Here is a 13882-nt window from a genome sequence, read left to right as displayed (position 1 = left end):
ATGTAGTTCATACTAATAAGACACATATTATGACTGTAAGGAAGAAAGAATATAAATACAATAATCACTTTCAAAACACATGGTGGAATATCATCAATGCCAGTGACAATACTTAAGCAAAGTTCTGGAGAGGTTGTAAGAAGGGAGAAATTCACCTCCCTACAGTTTCATGAAAAATGTGAAATCTGACATAGGCTAAAAGTATAGCTGATAATTATAACTGTGACAGGAATCATCTTCCAGGTGGTCCAGGCATTCCATCAGCCTAAAATATTATTCTGTTGCCCACCTCTGTCCTCCTTTGACTTGACTTACTTCTACAAACTTCAATTATCAATCTAGATGTCACTGTCTTCTGGGAAACCTTCCCAGACCCCCTCTAGACTGAGTTAGTTGACTCATCTGTATGATCCTATAATGCCCTTAAATAATCTGACTATCACCATCCTGACTACATTGTATTTTAACTGCCAATTGTCTTACTCCCTCTGGATTGTAAAGTTTTGTGAGGACAGAGATTCTATTTTGGACCTCACTGTATTGCCAGAACCTGTAGATAGTAGATACTCAGTAAATATTTATTTAATAGAATGAATGAATGGGCCTGGCACAGTGGCTCACACCTGTAATCCCAGCACTTTGGGAGCCCGATGCGGGCAGATCACTTGAGGTCAGGAGTTCGAGACCCGCCTGGCCAACATGGTGAAACCTGTCTCTACTACGAATACAAAAACTAGCTGAGTGTGGTGGTGGGCACTCCATGTCAGGAAAAAAAAAAAAAAAAAAAAAAAAAAAGTATAAATGAATGAACAGAGGAAATAGCAAAAACAAAAAAGCAGAGAGAAGAAAATACAGGTTGACAAAATTAGCCGGGCATGGTGGCATGTGCCTGTAATCCCAGTTACTCAGGAGGCTGAGGCAGGAGAATCACTTGAACTCAGGAGGCAGAGGTTGCAGTGAGCTGAGATTGTGCCACTGCACTCCAGCCTGGGCGACAGAGCAAGACTCCGTCTCAAAAAAAAAAAAAAAAAAAACACACGAAAATACAGGTTGAGTTCAGGGAATGGTATGATTGAAGCAGAGGTATAAGGATGGGAACGAGTGGCTAATCCATTCAACCAACGTTTACTGAATGCTTACTATGTTCAGGGGATATAGCAGTAACAAGACACAGTCCTGTTCTCATGGTATTTAGATTATGACCCAAGGGAAATTATACTGGAATATATTGGAATATATGAGTTGGGGCATTCTGGCAAACAAGAGTCCAAACCCCAAGCTGAAGATATACACATAATGTAATGAAGAAATAAGAAACAAAGCTCTAAGCTGAAGAATGAACTTTTGGCATAGTGTCAAGAAGGAGACTTATTGTAGACAACGTATTTTTGACATGCTAAAAATTAAGCTAGTTAGTTTTGTACTGTAGACAAATGTACAGAGCTGGTCGAAAATAAGGAACAAGTCTTCTGGATTGGGTCATATGACATTCCCTGAAAAAAATACACAGTGGTCTGCCAAATCAGAACTTAAACCTAAATGCCAACAGAGGCCAGTCTGGGAACATAAATGAGTAAGGCAGACTGAATAGGAGTTGTGTTAACTACAAAGTTTATGTACCATCTAAAAGAAGCAGCCACACAAAACTAGCTGTTTGTTGTTGTTGTTTGAGACGGAGTTTTGCTCTTGTTGCCCAGGCTGGAGTGCAATGGCGCGATCTTGGCTCACTGCAACCTCAGCTGCCTGGGTTCAAGTGATTCTCCTGCCTCAGCTTCCTGAGTAGCTGAGATTACAGGCACTCGCCACCACACCTGGCTAATTTTTGTATTTTTAGTAGAGACAGGGTTTCACCATGTTGGCCAGGTTGGTCTCAAACTCCTGACCTTACGTGATCTGCCCGCCTCGGGCTCCCAAAATGCTGGGATTACAAGTGTGAGCCACTGTGCCCAGGAAAAACTAGGTAACTTTTTTTTTCCCCCTTTTAATTACATTTATTTTAATGCTGAATTTACTCCCGTGCCATAAGTTTTTGTTTTTTCAGTTTCTTCTGGGATATCTTTTTCTTCTGGGCAACCTCTTCTTCTGGTTTAGGAACAATCTATTCCTTTTCAGTAAGGATCATCTCAAAGTGGCAGGGAGAGCTCATTCATGGGTTAATCCGACCATGAGCTCTGTAGATCTGTTGGCGCATCTTAGGTGCTTTGTTCACTTGGATATGCTCGATGACCAGAGAATCTACATCTAAACCCTTAAGTTCAGCATTACTCTCTGCGTTTTTAAGCATGTGCAGCAACAATTCAGCACTCTTTTTCTTTTTTTGAGACAGAGTCTCGCTCTGTTGCCCAGGCTGCAGTGCAGTGGCGTGATCTTGGCTCACCGCAAGCTCCGCCTCCCAGGTTCACATAATTCTCCTGCCTCAGCCTCCCATATAGCTGGGACTACAGGCGCCCGCTAATTTTTTGTATTTTTAGTAGAGACGGGGTTTCACCATGTTAGCCAGGATGGTCTCGATCTCCTGACCTCGTGATCCGCCCATCTCGGCCTCCCAAAGTGCTGGGATTACAGGCGTGAGCCACCACGCCCGGCCTCAGCACCCTTTTTGGGTCACCGACCTTGTGTCCAGCCCCACTGCTTGGCCTGGGCACACCTGCCAACCCAACCATTGTAACGTCGGAATGGTACACACTGTTTCTGTAAAGTGACATCTTTCAGATACTTCGTGGCTTTTCGAATATGCATACCCTTGATGGCCTGGGTAGTTTCACGAGTGTTCTTAAAGTGAACACGAAGATTGGAACCTCCTGATTTGCATGATTTCGTGGGGTTCTCCGGGTCAAGTGAATAGTGAACCATTTTCACAGATTACCTCAGGCCACTTAGGGAAAGAGCCTAGCTAACTTTTAACAACGAGAATGTAAAACTAATGTTGTCATTATAGTCCTACTTTTAAGAGCTAGCAGAAATCCATATTTTGATTTCAATCTCCTAATTTTTTAATATTGTCAAATTAAAAAACATTAACACCCTGTGAGCTGATCAAAACACATCTGTACGTTGAAACTCACCAGAAAGCCAACAATTTGCAAGCTCTAGTAAACCTTTTTCACTTTGCAGAGCATAATACGGCAGTGAATATGCTTAAAAGGCAACTTCATACCAATGTTTTTTTCTGGTAGCAGTGTTTTAATTTTGAAAAATTCCACTTATAGTTTTGAAGAATGAGAAGAAATGTAAAGGACAAAATAGAGAAATAATGAGATTTCCCTACTTCTAAAAACAATATTACAAACTAATTAATCAAGGCTGGGTACAGTGGCTCATGCCTATAATACCAGCACTTTGTGGGGCCAAGGTGGTAGGATCATTAGAGCCCAAGAGTTTGAGACTAGCCTGGGCAACAAAGGCAGACCCCATCTCTACAAAAAATTTAAAATTTGCTGGACATGGTGGTGCACACCTGCAGTCCCAGCTACTCAGGAGGCTGAGGCAAAAGGATTGCTTGAACCCAGGAGGTTGAGGTTTCAGTGAGCTGTGATGGCACCACTGCATTCCAGCCTGGGTGACAGAGCAAGACCCTGCCTCTTAAAATTAATTCATGAAATTGATAAAAATATAAAACTAATCAATAAGTGTTTATTAATACAAATAACCATATACTAGGATTAATACATTACTAATAAACAAATGCTACTTATTAATTAATACTAATAAACACTTATTAATTACCTACTCCGTGTACAGTTCAAAGGTAAAGGGAATGGTATTAAATGTTTGATGCAAGGCAATAAATCATTAAAAAAACAGAAAAGAACTAGTTCAAATTTCAATTTTGGATAGATATTCCAAAAGATCTAAGCTGTTAAAATCACCTCCTTCAGCCCTATGTTTTAGGCAAGCAAAAGTGCTGTTAATTTAATATTCATTGTTTATGATTAATAGAATATTATCTAACATTTATGATATAGCAGTTATATTTGCCTAAGCTGTTATATACTTTACAGCACACTAAGGTCTCTTATATAAGCAATGTAGACAATTTCTTTATGTCCTTTTCATAATATGAGCAGTATAATTTTATTATTTTAAATAACTATAAGCGTACATCATGGTGACTATGGCTCATAACAATAGATTGTGTACTTGAAAACTGCTAATAGATTTTAAGTCTTCTCACAAGAAAAAAATAAAATAAAAGTCTATGATTTATTTGATACCTAGTTCTTGGCCAAGAATCTACCTCCCCTCAATAACAATACTCTTTCTGTGGAAAAATAAGATACCTTTAAAGCAATCAATTTTATACATTTATCAAAAATATTTGAAAGTAAAAATACTTCAAAAGGCTCCGAACAACAAACAGAAAAACATCTGCCAAGCACTCCATAATTTAATACAATATGAATGTAAGTACAATTAGAAATATTCAAGATTTCTTCAAAAAGGTTGTTAATATTATTACTTTGATAGCAGATGATTCCTATTCCCATGCTCATACCTTCACTTAAGATTAGCACAAATTTATTTTGTAAAATGCAATCAAATGCTATTATACTCACGAAATTGCCTCCTCTCTGTTTTCTCCCCAAGAAAAGCAGTGACCAAACTGAGAATCAGCAAATTCATGAAGTCCCCCCGCAGCAGCAACACTGAAGTATCCCCAAACATTCTTATTGCTGCGGAAATTTAGTTCCTGAACTGTTCCTGAACTGGGCTTAAAACCCTGTTAGAGAATAAAGAATGAGAGACCATATTATGTTTCAAAGGAAGAGAAGATTTATATATTCTTGTTTAAGTTCTGTGTTAATCACACACAGAAGCAGAGAAGACACACAAAAATGATAAAGGCGAAGACCCAATGCTACAGGCCCACTGAAGACTCTATAGTGACTTAAGTGGGATTAAGTAACCAATGAAGCAATGACATTTACTTATGTGCTCTGAGAAACCTCTATATTTCTCTCTCCAGAGGAAGTCCCAAGATATTTCAGAAGTATATGCTCAGATACTATCTTAACATTAAAGTTCATTAAAAGGAGGTATAAACCTTTTAAGTGACGGGTTACCTCATCTGGATTTTCACTAGTGATCCGAGCAGCAATAACATGGCCCCTTGGGCAAGGAACATGTGCAGAATCTTCAAAATCAATGGGAGAATCACCCCAGGGAGATACTCCGTACATCATACGGATATCCTTGATTCTATATAGAGGAATACCCATGGCAATCTGAAAGGTAATAAAACACACATCTTTAATTTTTCAGTTACTTCCCTTAAAGTGTAGAGGCTATCAGATAACCTAAAATGTTTTTATTTTTGGAGCCACTCCCTAAAACATTCTATTTTTATAATCTGTATTCTACAATCATCAACTCTAAGTTGCTTGAAATACAATATATCACTACAGATAAGTAGTTAGAATATTCTCCACTTCTAAAGAAGTCCCCACATTCCTAATGCAACAGACACGAGTTCTCATGTTGTCATTTCTCCATCACATAATGAGAATGAAAATATCTAAGGGAGGAGTAAATGTTAATAGCTATCCAAAAACAGACAGCTAGAAAGTCTTAATTGTGTCATAATTATCTCTTCCATCCCTGCAAACCACTGGCGGAAGTAAGTAAATCTTTAGTCTTTAATAGGAACCCAGAAGGTGTTCTCAATGTGGGCAAATAATGTTAGATAAAAATAATATCAAACCTTATCGTTAACTATTACTGCTTTCCATAATATTTGTTTCCTGGGCTGAGAGAAGACAATAATATTGACAGCAAGCACTTTACAAATTATAAAAATATATGTGTGCTACCACACTCTTGTCAGGAAAAACTTCAACCACCAATCTCTGATGCAGAATTATTTCAATAAAGAACACTAGTAAAAAAAAAAAAATGAGTAGGGAATAATTATAATACAAAGTTGTGAAGTTTACTATAGTTAAATAATTGAATAAAGCATACATTATTAACATTTATTTCTAAACCATGACACATTATATCAGATGTGTCTGACTAGAAAAAAAAAAATAATATTCCTATGTCTGTACTACATCAGGAAAACCAACCCACACATGCATAACCCATACAGCGTGAAAGAGAAATGAACATTAGGTGTGACTCAGATAGGAGGTGCTTTTTCTCTCATCACACACTGGTTAAACCCGTTTTTCAGGCCTCTCTGACTTCTCTAGGCTCCACAACCCAGATCAGGGAGACTCACCTGGAGCTGAGCTGCAGGGAGATTGACATCAGCCACCATCTCTGTACAAGGGTGCTCTACCTGTAGCCGAGGATTCAATTCCAGAAAGTAGAAGCTGCCGTCCTGGCTGTACAGGTATTCCACAGTCCCAGCACTCACATAACCCACCATTTTGGCAAGTTTCACCGCACACTCAAAGAAGAGAGATAAGCAAACATAAGTATCTCACCTTATCCAACTGCTGGACCACTACAGCCTCTCAATGACTCAACTGTTCAGTGTGTATAAGAGTCATCAAAGTGGCTCAAGACAGGCGGATCACGAGGTCAGGACATCGAAACCATCCTGGCTAACCCGAAGAAACCCCGTCTCTAATAAAAAATACAGAAAACTAGCCGGGCGAGGTGGCGGGCGCCTGTAGTCCCAGCTACTCGGGAGGCTGAGGCAGAATGGCGTAAACCCAGGAGGCAGAGCTTGCAGTGAGCTGAGATCCAGTCACTGCACTCCAGCCTGGGCGACAGAGCAAGACTCTGTCTCAAAAAAAGAGCCATCAAAGGCTTTTAGCCACATGAGAGCACATTTCACCCTTTCAGATTATCATATCCCTGGACATCGATGAAAAACTCAATGAAAAATCGGGAGAAAAGCGTATTTTTCACTTTGCATCAAAAGCAACCTCACCCCATCAGACATAAATGCATGCAGACAAAAAAACACAGGGACAGACTCTTGTCCAGTTTCCAGTATTTCCAATATGCTCCTCTTCTTCCTAGAAACGAAACTAACTAGGAAGAGACTAGATTTCTTTTTCTTTTTTTTTTTTTTTTTGAGACAGAGTCTCACTCTGTCTCCCAGCCTGGAGTGCAGTGGCACAATCTCGTGGCTCATTACAAACTCTGCCTCCTGGGTTCAAGTGATTATCCTGCCTCAGCCCCCCAAGTACCTGAGATTACAGGCATGCGCCACCATGCCTGGCTAATTTTTGTATTTTTAGTAAAGATGGAATGTTGGCCTGCCTGGTCTCAAACTCCTGATCTCAGGTGATCTACTCGCCTTGGCCTCCCAAAGTACTGGGATTACAGGCGTGAGCCACCATGCCTGGCCTGGTTAGTGGCTAAGCTCTGACAAACAAGACATCAGCACTGGTAAGTGATATGCGTAACTCATAAGTCATATATATATTTTTTTCTTTTTTTTTTTTTTTGAGATGGAGTCTTGCTTTGTCACCCGGGCTGGAGCACAGTGGCGCAATCTCGGGCTCACTGCAACCTCCCCCTCCCAGGTTCAAGTGATTCTCCTACCTCAGCCTCCTGAGTAGCTGGGATCACAGGCTCATGCCACTGTGTCAGGCTAATTTTTGTATCTTTAGTAGAGATGGGTTTTCGTCATGTTGGCCAGACTGGTCTCAAACTCCTGACCTCAGGTGATCCACCCACCTCAGCCTCCTAAAGTGCTGGGATTATAGGCGTGAGCCACGGCACCCGGCCCTAAGTCATATTTTGAAAAGTCTCATTCTCTATTCCTAGCTTTTTCCTTCTTATTCACTGGAATGTGGTCATGATAGTATAAGCCAGCTTCAATCATGCAAATGAGAACACACTAACAGCAGCAAGAGAGAAAAGAAAGGAAAAGAAAAGAAAGAAAAAGAAAAGAAAGAACGAACCTGTATCCCAAGATGGCCTCATGGAATAAAAAACTTCCACCAGCCCTGAAAAGCTCACCCCAGACTAGGATGGGAGAGAAAAATAGACTTCTATTTTTTGGGGGGGTCCACTGTGTTTTCTGGACCTTTTTGTTACAGTAATTTAACCTGTATCCTAATCGATACAGGAATTATTAAGTGCAGGTAGAATGCTGCTGTTTAAAAATATTAAAATATGAGATGCTAGCTTAGCAAAAGGGTAGTGGGTAGCAGAGAAACAGATACTGCAGGCTGGAAAGGCGATAACCTCCTTGTTGGGATAACACAACATTTGGTAAACTGTTTCCTACAATAACTTGGAATACTGACCACACACCAACTAAACCTTAAAAAAGATGATCTGAAAGGGTCAGAGTGAAGAAAAAGCCAACTTCTTTTGTACTCCCCCAAAAAGAAAATGAGATTATCACCCTGAAGCAACTCAGTGTCAAAGATCAGATTAAACATGCTGCTTTAGTTTCAGCTGGCCCCAAGATAGCCAATATTAAATCGAGGTAAGAGAGATAGGCTAAGCACAGAAGCCAGTAAATAATAGAAGAAAAGTTTCTATATCTAGAAGAAATCTTTGAGTATGATTAGTCCAACCCAAAGCTGATTGCAAGCAAATAGCCCAGAAGCTTAGTAAGTATTTGAAGGAATTGTATTTCCAAACAAACCACAAACCTGGCTTTCAAAAGCCTGCGGTTGATGATTGGGATATTTGTGCCCTCAATCCTGCACCAGCAGGAAGTGGGTTGTGAAAGTTCTCCCAAAGAAGGCATAGTCTCCAAAGCCCAACTCACAGAGAAAACTGAATGAGGAAGAACTTCCCAGAAAACAATGGTAGGTGCCTTGAAGGACAATGAACAAGGGATTTACTCCCTTATCGCACTTCTTTGGAGTGTGCAGTAGCGGAACCAGGGACAGCCAGAAGGCCTGAGGTAGTATTCTCGTATATAGAAGGGAATCATTGCAATTCCTACCTAAAAAGGAGGATTTGATAACTGCTATGGACCAATGATTGCTATGTACTTTTCATTTTTCCAAATGAGAATTATCTTGTTCCTATTCCATTATTGTATATTGGGTGTATGGTAAGGGCAGGGGGGGAATGACAGTGGGTAAATAACTTGTATTTTGAGTCACTGGCCCATGAAAAGCCACAATACATATCTAATGGAGAGGAATATACATCACACAGAGATCCAGAATCACCTCCAGTAATAACTAGAGTAACTCCAGTTACTAGTAACTGGATGGGACTTCAGGCTGTCTTCCTTGGACAAAGGCAATGTGTGCTCTGAGAGTAGGAAAAAGGATAAAAGGATAATGGGTAGCCAGAGGAACAGACTGAGGCAGATTATGAAATGCCCTCCAGTGACTTTTCTCCACTTCATCATTTTAGGAATAAAATTGAAATTTTTGCTGAGCACATGGTCACTCAGTTAGTGACCACAATTCCTAACAACCTTTGTGCTAGGTATAATTGTGTAACTGAATTTTGTCCAGTGGAATGTGAGCAGAAGTGATATATGTGACTTCAAGATCATGCTTCCATATGCTTGCCCTCCACATAATCTTGTGTGAGTTAGCTTAATCATGAAGATAACAATGTCCGAGAGCAAAGTTTGGCAAACTTTTTTGGTAAAGAGCCAGATAGTAATTATTTTCAATTTTGTGGGTCATATAGCCTCTGTCACAACTATTCAATGCTACCATTGTAGTGATAAAGCAGCCATAAATAACACATAAATAAATAAGCATCATTGTGTTCCAATAAAATTTTATTTATAAAAACAGGCAACAGGTGAGCAATAAACCTATTTCTGGTACCAGCTCATCTCTGAACTATGATGAAAGAGAAATAGAAACTTATACCTTGTTTAAGCCACTGTATTTTGCTTATTTATTTATTTATTTATTTGTTTGTTTTGAGATAGGGTCTTGCTCTGTCACCCAGGTTGGAGTGCAGTGGCACGATCAAGGCTCACTGTAGCTTTGACCTCCCAGGGTCAAGTGATCCTCCCACCTCAGCCTCCCAAGCAGCTGACAGTACAGATGTGTGCCATGACACTCAGCTAATTTTTGTATTTTTAGTAGAGATGCAGTTTCACCATATTGCCCAGGCTGGTCTCAAATTCCAGGGCTCAAGTGATCTGTCTGCCTTAGCCTCCCGAAGTGCTAGGATTACAGGCAAGAGCCACCATGCCCGGCCGAGCCACTGCATTTTGAAGGCATCTTTATTACAGCAGTTCAAGAGTTCATCCTAATATATACACAACATAGGAAATAGACTTCTAACACACAAGAAATATATTTTGAAGAATATATTTTGATATAGAGACTGGGTCAGGACTCCAGAAAAGACTATGTTCAGGTCTCTAAACTATAGTTATTCCAAAGGCATCCTTCATGACTCTGAGAAACTGTTTTCTATACAAAAAGATAGAATGTGTGAACTCTGAAGATAGAGGACTTTCCAAAAAAGATAATAGAGTTGATTAAATTCAGCTGAAGACTTGATGATAATCAATCCAGCAAATGAAACTACCTGATTATGAGCTTCTTAAAAAAAAAATCAATCATAAGACTAAAAATTTCAAAACATTTCTCTTCTTTATCCCTCTTTCCCAAAATGGTACACTGATTTTTTTTAAGAACACGTTAACTACTTTTAGAGCTTGATATGTTCCTTGACAATTCTCTTAGTGAGAGAACAGTAAAATTTTTTTTCTCTAAGAAAAGGATATAATTTTATTAATTATTCAGAATAGTTGTTTAAAATCCCATTATTCTCAGATTGGTACATGAACTGAATGAAAAATGTTCTGTGTAAGAAAACATAAAGTAAGCCTTTTAATATATGTACCTGTTCCATGTGTTCAAATACTGCTGGAGTAGCAATAGTAGCTGGTGCCTCTTCAATAATCTTCTGATGCCTGCGTTGTACAGAGCAATCACGACCAAACAAAGAGATGGCATTGCCATATTGGTCCGCTAAGATCTGCACCTCCAGATGACGAGATTGTTTGGCTAGTCTCATCACAAATATGGGAGATCCAGGGACTTCAGCTTGAACCTGTATTAGAAAAGGGGGGGAAAAAAAACAATTCTTAAATTTTAAACATTTTATCTATCTTGATAAGCTACTTTGATTTCAACAAGCAGATGTCCAGAAGTGTCAGGAACCATGTTAATCAGCAGAAATACAAAAGTGAATAAAATACAGTCCATGCCATCATCTTTAATATCTTTAAGATGCTGCATTCTTACATAATCAATATTAATTGATAAATATGAAAACATGAAAATCTGGTGCATCACAAAGGTAAACAACAAAATATTTGAAAACATAGGCACATACACAAATCCAACAATGGGCAAAATACTACTATCCTGTATTCTGTACAACTAAATGTACAACTTGTTCCAGACAAGATACTTTCCTGGTTCACATTACATCATATATGGTATTGTTGCAGCCAAAGGAATTTCATCTTTAGTTTTGAAGAATATTACTGTTGGGGACAGAATTCTAAAATGGTAACTATTTTTTTTTCTCAGCACTTTAAATAATCCCAATAATTTTTGGTTTTCACTGTTTCTACTGAGATGTCAACTGTCAATCTTATTGTTACTCTTTTGAAAGTAATCTTTATTCCTCAGCTGCTTTAGGATTTTCTCTCTTTCTCTCTTTTGTAGGGGGTAGAGTGGTAGATTTACTCTGATAAGCATAGATGTGGTTCTTTGTATTTGTCCTGCTTAAGGCTCATAGTGCTTTTTGAATCTGTCCTTGGTATCTTTTATCTGTTCAAAGAAATTCTTAGCCTTTCTCTCTTCAAATATGGCTTCTGCTTCATCATTTCTTCAAATACTGCTTCTGCTCCATTCTCTTTCTCTTCTCCTCTGAGACTTAAAGTACATGATGTTAGACCATTTCACATAACCCATAGTCTTTTATGCTCTGTATCTTTTTTGCTCTGTTTTGCCATGTAGCAAGTCATCTCAAAACTCAGTGGCTTGCTTAGAACATCAACCTTTTATGATGCTGTTCTCATCTGGGCAGTTCTTCTTCTAGTCTTGCACTTATATACAAATCACCATCTGGTAGCTTCAGTGGGGTAGAATGGTCTCACTCAGATGTCTGGTGATTTGTGCTGAGTGCTGGCTGGTATGTCTAGGGAGCCTCAGCTGTAATCATTCATCTCCAATGCATGTGACTTCTCATCCTCCAGCAGGTTAGACCAGGCTTCTTCAGTGCTGTGTTCCAAGAGTGCAAACGCAGAAGCTGTAAGACCTCTTGAGGTATAAGCTCTAGAATTTATACATCTCTTTGGCCACATTCTGATGGTCTAAGCAAGCCACAAAGCCAGCTAAGATTCGAGGGGTGGGGAAATAGATGCCACCCATGGAAGGGAGGAACAGCAAAGTCACATTGCAAAGGGTGTACATACAGGAATGGGAGGAGTTATTGTGGCCATCTCTTGCAAACAACTTACTATGCTCTACCCTATGGCCATAATAATTCACATACCTCCCACATGCAAAATAGACTCACCCCCTCCCAAGACCCCCAAAGTCTCATCCAATCATGGCATCGGGCTTGACGTCCATTTTCTCATGAGTCATGTCCAGAAGAAAATGAGGTTCCTTGGGTGCAGCTCCTCAGGTACAGTTTCTCTTGATCCAAAGACCTGGGAACTAAAAAGACAAGTTATCTGCCCCAACACTCCCAATATTTATGATGATATTGGGAGAGGATAATTGCAAATGAGATTGTTGTTCAAAGAGGAGGAAATAGGAGGTACACAGTAGTCATTGGTCCATAGCAGTTTTGAAATCCAGATAGGTACATGCTGTCAGATGCCCTTACTCCAGCATCAGGAATGCTTTTCTTTTCGTTTTGTTTTGTTTTTTAGGGTCTAGTTTGGTTCCCTCGGAGTGAGTCCTTAATCCATGGCATCCCCTGCTCTTAGCTCTGCCCTCTGGGCTCCTGACTCCACTCTCTGAAAAATCTCCCTTTTTATTTGAAATGACAGGTGTTTACAGATGAATAGCTTTCTGTCTGCTTCCTGCCCATAAAAAGTTTAAGGCTCAGAGGTCACTTTTCATTTTGAGCTGTTTCTGGCCCTTTCAGTCCCTTGGTGCATTCATCAACACAAATCTCTTGACAACTTTGTGGGTTTCCTATGAATCATATTGGGGTTCACCACTCACCCAAAGAGACACATCCACAACTCATGTCTGCATAGACCTCTCTATACTTTGGGCACATCAGGATGCTGTGAGACAGTACCCTTAAGATACTTAGGGCCAGGCGTGGTGGCTTATGTCTGTGATCCCAGCACTTTGGGAGGCCAAGGTGGGAGGATCATCTGATATCAGGAGTTCGAGACCAGCCTGGGCAACATGGTGAAACCTCATCTCTACTCAAAACACAAAAACTAGCCAGGCATTGTGGTGGACACCTGTAATTCCAGCTACTCAGGAGGCTCAGGCAGGAGAATCACTTGAACCTGGGAGGTGGAGGTTGCAGTGAGCTGAGATCACGCCACTGTACTCCAACCTGGGCGACAGAGTGAGACTCCCTCTCAAAACAAACAAACAAACAAACAAACAAACAAAAAAGATAGCTAGAAGCCTGTTTCTAGCTGAAAGTGTTCTTTTTTTTTTTTTTTTTTAAGGATACTTAGAAGCATCTTTGCAGCTGAAAGGATAATTTATTAGCTACTACCTTAAAGATTTCTGAGGCCTTAAAGTCACAGCACTCTTGACTTTGTCTTTACCCTGAGGCATTTTTAACTTAGGAAATCTTTTGCCAGCTGGAGAGACTCGGGATGAGAAACAATTCTATTTTCAATAAGTTCTGGGTCCTTTACATTTCTGTAAATTCTGTCAATTCTGCTTGCAAGCAAAACATCTTCTTTAGCTTACCTCTTTTTTACAGTTTCTTAACATAAGCAACTAGAAGCACTCCACAGATACTTTAAACACTTGTAGAG

The 13882-nt window shown here is 39.7% G+C and overlaps 2 protein-coding genes and 1 pseudogene across 11 annotated transcripts in view; 1 reads left to right on the top strand and 2 right to left on the bottom strand.

Annotated features, from left to right (window-relative positions):
- The window catches only part of TADA2A (transcriptional adaptor 2A), a 556520-nt gene that overhangs the window by 322950 nt on the left and 219688 nt on the right, over positions 1-13882 (top strand). The window lies entirely within an intron of this gene.
- The window catches only part of ACACA (acetyl-CoA carboxylase alpha), a 329721-nt gene that overhangs the window by 169981 nt on the left and 145858 nt on the right, over positions 1-13882 (bottom strand). For all 10 annotated transcript variants that reach the window (XM_050764555.1, XM_050764552.1, XM_050764562.1 and 7 more), the window contains 4 exons: positions 10750-10959; positions 6221-6391; positions 5064-5225; positions 4557-4720 (listed from right to left, as the gene is read on the bottom strand). In XM_050764555.1, the coding sequence (XP_050620512.1) occupies positions 4557-4720; positions 5064-5225; positions 6221-6391; positions 10750-10959 (707 nt within the window). The remainder of the gene's footprint in view (positions 1-4556; positions 4721-5063; positions 5226-6220; positions 6392-10749; positions 10960-13882) is intronic.
- Positions 1978-4511, bottom strand: LOC126939353 (60S ribosomal protein L17-like; annotated as a pseudogene).

Source organism: Macaca thibetana, chromosome 16 (genome assembly GCF_024542745.1).
Source record: "Macaca thibetana thibetana isolate TM-01 chromosome 16, ASM2454274v1, whole genome shotgun sequence".
Classification (NCBI taxonomy): Eukaryota; Metazoa; Chordata; class Mammalia; order Primates; family Cercopithecidae; genus Macaca; species Macaca thibetana.
This window is presented reverse-complemented; position numbering and strand designations above follow the sequence as displayed.